Genomic DNA, 6168 nt, shown 5'->3' with positions numbered 1-6168 from the left:
AGGAATGCCTGGCCACTGACAAAATCCGGACTTCCACCCCGTCTGGTCACATGACCAGCCCCACCAAGCAGGAGGACCTCATGATCTCAGCCCTCTAGTGCAGGAGAGGAGGGGGAGGCTCTGAGAGCCAATCCCGTCAACTGAATGCTGGGATAACACTTGGAGGAGCTGGTTGTTGGGCAGTTCAGGATCAGGGGAGACACCTGGAAACATTCCTTCGGGGTGCTAGGCCAGTGGCACTCTGCTGTCAGGAGGATGGAGTCCACGCCTTGATCATGCACTTACATTTGGGAGATGATGCGCTGCCTGGCGAAGCCTACTACACTAAGAGGGTCTCATTCACTGAAGTTAGATGTTTGGTTTCCCTACCTCAGTCTGTCTGATTAAATCGGGGGGGGGGGGTGTACTTGCTGAGGTATGGGAGTAGGATTTCCTGCTCCAGGGTGTCTGCTGAAGTTAGGGGATTGATTCCCTGGGGAGCTAGCAGATCAGAAGCAAGGGGGATGGATCACTTTGCTGTTACCATTTCAGTGGTTCCAGTAGTGAGTGGATTGTGACTTTGGGCCCTATTGCACTAACACATCATGTCAGACCCAAACACCAATTCATTGCCCCTTTCATGGTGTTTGTCTTTTGTAAGACCCTCTCTCCTGTTTTAAAGCCATTGGGGCTGTTATTCCAGGGGAATGCAGCCACCCCTTCCCTGACCGGGTGCAGCGAGACTCGGGCTGGCACTGTGTGTTTTCGCTCCCCTGATTACCTCTGTTCAGTGACTACTCGGCTTCTTCTAAGAAGAAAGAAAACCTGTGGTACTGGAGAGCATCAGGCCTCTGCTGCATTTCCTCCTTCACCAGCAGGAGGCCCCTCCGTCACCTCTTCACAGCTCCCCAAACCATTCTGAACTGGCAACATCCCATCACAAGACTCACAGGATTCTCATCTCGATAGTGCACAGATGGGTCAGGTTAATCCAGTTTTCAGTATTTCAGAGGCTTCCAGAACCCAGCATTATTCACCAGGTCCCTGTGGTGCCTGGAAGCCTTCTCAGTCCTCAGACTACCGGTACGGTCATCGTAGGTCAGTGCCGGTCTCTGCCATTGGAGTTCAGGGAAAAGATGAACCTTAACTAAGTGTTGAAATCTCATGTATGTTTACAGAGCTGCTAAAGCTATTTGGAAGGTATTTATTGACCAAACAGGGAAGCTCTCTCTGAGCAAGAAGAACGTTCACACTCCCTTTCCAGGGCCGTTCACACTATTTGGGGGCTGGGGGGAGAGTGAGGTGGACAGGAAGTGCTGTTTTAAAACCCCCTGTTTTAAAGAGGAAACAGGGTGGTAGGAGAAACCCTTTGATCTAAGCCCGTGGGGAAACTGCATGCATCCTTCATCCTGGCTTCCCACAAGGGTTCATCAGCTTCACCCTACTGCACAATAACTCATTAAAAAGCCCCAATATGTCATTAATAAAACTGTCTAAGCAACCAGTCCTGCGGTGCAGAACTCCAGAACCCAGGGTAGCCTGGTGGCTCTATTTAATGGCAGGAATTTGTTGATGATGGAAGTGGGAGAGAAATTTCCTTTTTAGAAAGTTAAAATCTACTATGGTCTACAAGAGTCTTTTAACTTACAAAATACCTTCATATCCAAACTCAGCAGAATCAGTCTATTGTCTAGGGCTTTGCCTTTGTTTCTAGTAAAAAAAAAAAAAAAAAAAAGACTTCTGTTTGATACCGCTATAAAATGCCCCCATATTACATACTCCTAGCTGTGGAATTTCTACACTGTGAGGAGAATTCCACGCTTCCCAGAATGTCATCCCCATTATACAAGAGAAGAGTAGGGGCCAGGGCCCTGTGTGCTGGGTGCTGTACAAACACAGAGCAAAGAGATGGTGTAAAATGCTATCAAATCAGAACACTAGCTTTTTTTACACCTGCTCTTCTTTAATGTAAGATTTCAGAAGGTGTATGGTAATACTGAATTGTGTATGTGCCAGAGGCTTGTGTCTAGTCTTACAACTTTGTATAGGATGAATTCCCCTTTCTCTACTGTGAAGTACTTAGCTTTTGGAAATGCAGGAGTTTTAACTTATTAACACTAAACATTTTTAACTGGCTCAGTAGTTGAGACCAAAATATGACCTTAAAATGATTAGGGTCAGGGGGAAGAATGCCCACTGGATTCAAAGCAACTCTCTTTTTTAATAGTTTATTCCTTGCTGAGCAACAACAAGTTGCTTTTTTATATAGGCCCTCCAAAAAAGAGCAGTGCATTGTGTTCCCTTTGCTGACTGAGGCAGCTGTTAGCCAGCATTATGCTGACAGCATGAACGGTTCTGGAACCCAGACAAGATCGGTTGTGTTAATATCATCCTCCATTGCAAACACAGAGTGAGAATGAATGGGTAGAGATAAATGAGTAAGAGATTTAATATCAGGAGGGCATTACAATAAAGTGTAGTGTTAGAATAGAGACGGGTGTGTGCAAGATTTAGGGATATGGGAAAGTAGCAAGCTAAGCTCACTCCTACAGACTGGCTGCTGACGAGCGTGTATTGTGGAAAGGGCCTGAGACACTGCTGCAGCAGTGTGCTAGCTTGAAGAGAGAGAAAGTCCATTCCTGTCTTTCTCAGACAGGCAGGCAGTGATAACACTTAGCACTTATCTAGCGCTTTATATTTTCAAAGCACTTTACAAACATCAGTGAAGGAATTGCCTCAGTCCCTGTTGGCTAGATTGGTGTTAGGATACAGGGCTGTTGCTTGTCTCAATCAATCTGCTGTTGTTAGGGGGAGCCTGTGCCCTAGATGGGGAGATTACATGAAATTAGGAGCCAGATTCTCATAAATTAGGGGTTTGAATTGCTGCTCTGGGCCTTGTCGAACATTATACTTAGGACATGTTAATTGTACTTAAACCATGAGCCACCTCATATTCAAGCAGTAAAACTTGCCAAGTGCATTCATGTTGTAGGAAAGTTAGGACTTTTTGTAGGAGAAGTAGCTCCAGATCATATTAAGTAGCACGTCATCCTGCTGACTTTGGGTCCCAGCCCTGGGACCACACCAGATTCTCCAACCAGTTCTGGTGCAGTCCTGGGGCTGAGACTGACAATCAGCTGATTGTTGGTCCCAACTCCGGGACCGCACTGGAATCTCAAACTGATTCTGGTCCTGAGACACTAGCAGGGTGGTGCCCTCCTCTGGGCTTGATTTTTCTATGCTGCCCTCCACTTCCTGCCAGCGGCAGAGAGACAGCTCATGAGAGCTCCCTATAAAGCATGCGGGCTGGCAGAGTGTAGTAAGCGTTACCATGTGACAGCTCAAAACACGTTTTAATGTTTAGTATGGCACAGTAATGCTCACGACAATCTAAATAAAACGCACGCTAAGTGTCCATGTGACAAGGCCATCTGTCAGTGAAAGTCTTGTTATTGTGTTATGATTTCCATAGTGACCTGATTTTTGGCTAAGAGGTCACAGCATTGCACTAGGGAATTGACTCTGTTGTGGGCACTGATCCATGGTTTCCTTTGGTGAGTGTGTGGGTATGTATTTGACAGTCTCTGTTGTCAGAGCCATAGAGCTGTATCTGAAAGGGACACAAATACAGCTTTGCTTCCCATTTTGTGCTCTGTGATTACTGGGCTTCTTCTGAGTTGCATAGGAATAGGCGATATCTAATGATCCAGGGTTGCCACTGACCACTGGAGAAGGGGAGTAGAGGTATGAAAGAGGCCAGTTAGCAAAGCTGCATACTACAGCAGGAGTAGCTATTTTCTTCTGTCCCCTCCTGAGAAACCAGGATTATTTGCAGTCATTGGCCCTCCCAAAGTAATCCCACAGTCTCTGAATGAAGGATGCCCATGCACACCTTAAATGTTTCCTTAGAAATGGCCAGTGTATCTTCACCCCCATCAACTTTATGCTTTATAGGAAGCACTTGCAAAACCTAGCCTCTCTTTGCACCTTAAAAGAATGTATCCGATTAGCCAGTTTTAGAATGTAATGCCAAGCCCTTGGCTACCTCCTCCACATGTATGTCATGCTGCAGTTTCCTTTCTCGCCCTTTTTCCACCCCAATGTGCAGTTGTCTCAAACGTGTCGCTTTTTCAGGTTCCTTAATTGCTTGGCTGCTGGTTCTTATCCTTCAGCTCCTGTGCAGCACTCTTGTGCCTTTCAACATTCGGAAATTCCAGTGAAATCTCAGCGGGGTGTCACACTGTGAGCGGGGCAGTACAGAAGGTGCAGTCTGATGTACCTGACTCACTGGACAGCAGCTAAGCAGTTCATAGTGCCAATCAGTTCATTGCCACACCCATGCCTTCCATCCCAGATGGGGCAATTGGTACTGCAGTGTCCTTCTGATGAAGGATTGGAGTGGAGGGCACCTAGATATTGGAGCTCAGAGGCTGGGTTTCGTGCACCTTAAAATAGATCATGTGAAACTCTGTACATCAACACAGCTTTGCCAAAGAGACCCACAAAGCAATGCCCTTGGTTAGACACTTTCTAGTTAGCTGAATTATAATGAGATGTCACACACTGCATTTTATCTTTAAACCCTCAGCAAACTAGTGGAATGCAACCTCTGGAACAACTGAGAACGTTGCAGGAAGCTTTAAGCTGTTGTAGGAACACAGCTTTAACTCAGTTCTTTTGAGTCAGAGAGAAGGTCTCTGGCTCTGCCTTAGAAAACACTGGCAGAGAGGTCTCGTTCTTGCTTTTGCATATGCACACAAATGTTAGGCTGTGCTGGAGACCTGATCCCAAGCCATTGCACTCAGTGGAAAGACTCTTTATAGTAATGCATTTAGATCAAGCCCTTAAAGCAGCTTGGCTTTAGCATGTGATAGCTTTTTAAATTACTCTTTGGTTTTGGCAGGTACTGTCTGTGTCCCAGTTGCAGATCAGTTCCCTCCTGTGTTATGTACTATACAAACATGGAACCAAAACACAGAATCTGCCTCAAGGTTTTACATCTCCCCTCCTTCTCTGGGGTGCTGCACTTTCAGTTTGGGACCATCACTTTCTCTTGCCACTCTTTGCTCCCCTTTTCTTTCTTGGCTCTTCAGAAGGTTGTTACCTTATCATGAGGTGCTAGTGCCCCAATCCACATTCTTGGGCCATCCCATATGCCCGGTGCTGACTCCATCCCACCCATCTGACCTTTGTCTGGGATTCCTAACTCCTGCACCTTTTGCCCACCCTCTCCCCTTGTTAGATTCCCATCCTGAAAATTCTTGCCTTCAATGCCCAGAACTTAGCAATATTGGCTCTGGGTATTTGACATTTAAGCCATTGCTTCTGCCTCCTTCTGATTTGGACCCTGTTTAAATTCACAACTCCTTTTTATTTCTCTTTTAACTTTATTTGGAAGAGAATGGTAGTTATATCAGATATGATGTTCTCAGATGACTTAAATTGCAAAAATATGCCTGAGGGTAGAAATACAAATGATGATGTATTCCACAGACTTCCATTTCTAAGCCCATCAGCTATTAGTTGCATTAATTTGTATTATAATAGCACCTAAGGGCCCAATCTGCAATTAGACATTAAATACAAATATTTAATTAATCCAGAAAGAACAGAGGAGTGTGCATTGTAACCAAAAACCAAAGGAGCATGAGAGAGAAGGGAAGCCACTAAACATGACAAAATGGATATGAAATAGATGCTGCTGTGGGCTTTTTCCCCACAAGCAACCTGGCTTATTTCCTTGCTTCAATCAGTACCTCCTTCAAAGGAAAATATACACAAGAACAAAGAAATTACCTTGGCAGACCAGTGCTCTATCTAGGCTAGTGCCCTATCTCTGACCCTGGGAGTAGGCACTGGATGGCTGCAGCTGCTTCAGAGGAGAGTGCAAGAAATACTAGAGCAGGCATTTGCTGACATATTGGGAAGTTACTTGCTTGTCCCCTCCTTTCAAGTCTGACTCATCCTGAAACACAGGGCTTTCTCTTATTGCTCCTTTTGGACTTTTTCTGTCATCTAACAAAACTTCAAATGTTCTCCTTATTCAAGTAAATGCCCATTCTTCTTTTGAATTCTGTGAAGTTCTTGGCCCCTGTCATACCTTGTAGCAAGAAGTTCTGCAGGCTAAATTAATGTTGTATAAAAAAGGATTTTATTTGTATCCTTCTAAATTTGTTCTCTGACGGTGTT

The 6168-nt window shown here is 45.1% G+C and overlaps 1 protein-coding gene across 1 annotated transcript in view; it reads left to right on the top strand.

The window, feature by feature from the left end:
• DAGLA (diacylglycerol lipase alpha) overlaps window positions 1-6162 on the top strand; it is a 47375-nt gene extending 41213 nt beyond the window's left edge. Inside the window, exon 21 of the mRNA XM_025206945.1 lies at window positions 3-6162. Within this exon, the coding sequence (XP_025062730.1) occupies window positions 3-98 (96 nt within the window). The 3' untranslated portion in view covers window positions 99-6162. The remainder of the gene's footprint in view (window positions 1-2) is intronic.
• The last annotated feature ends 6 nt before the right edge of the window (window positions 6163-6168 follow it).

Source organism: Alligator sinensis, unplaced genomic scaffold (genome assembly GCF_000455745.1).
Source record: "Alligator sinensis unplaced genomic scaffold, ASM45574v1 scaffold437_1, whole genome shotgun sequence".
NCBI lineage: Eukaryota > Metazoa > Chordata > Crocodylia > Alligatoridae > Alligator > Alligator sinensis.
Note: the sequence above shows the minus strand (reverse complement) of the source record. Positions and strands in the feature narration are given on the sequence as shown.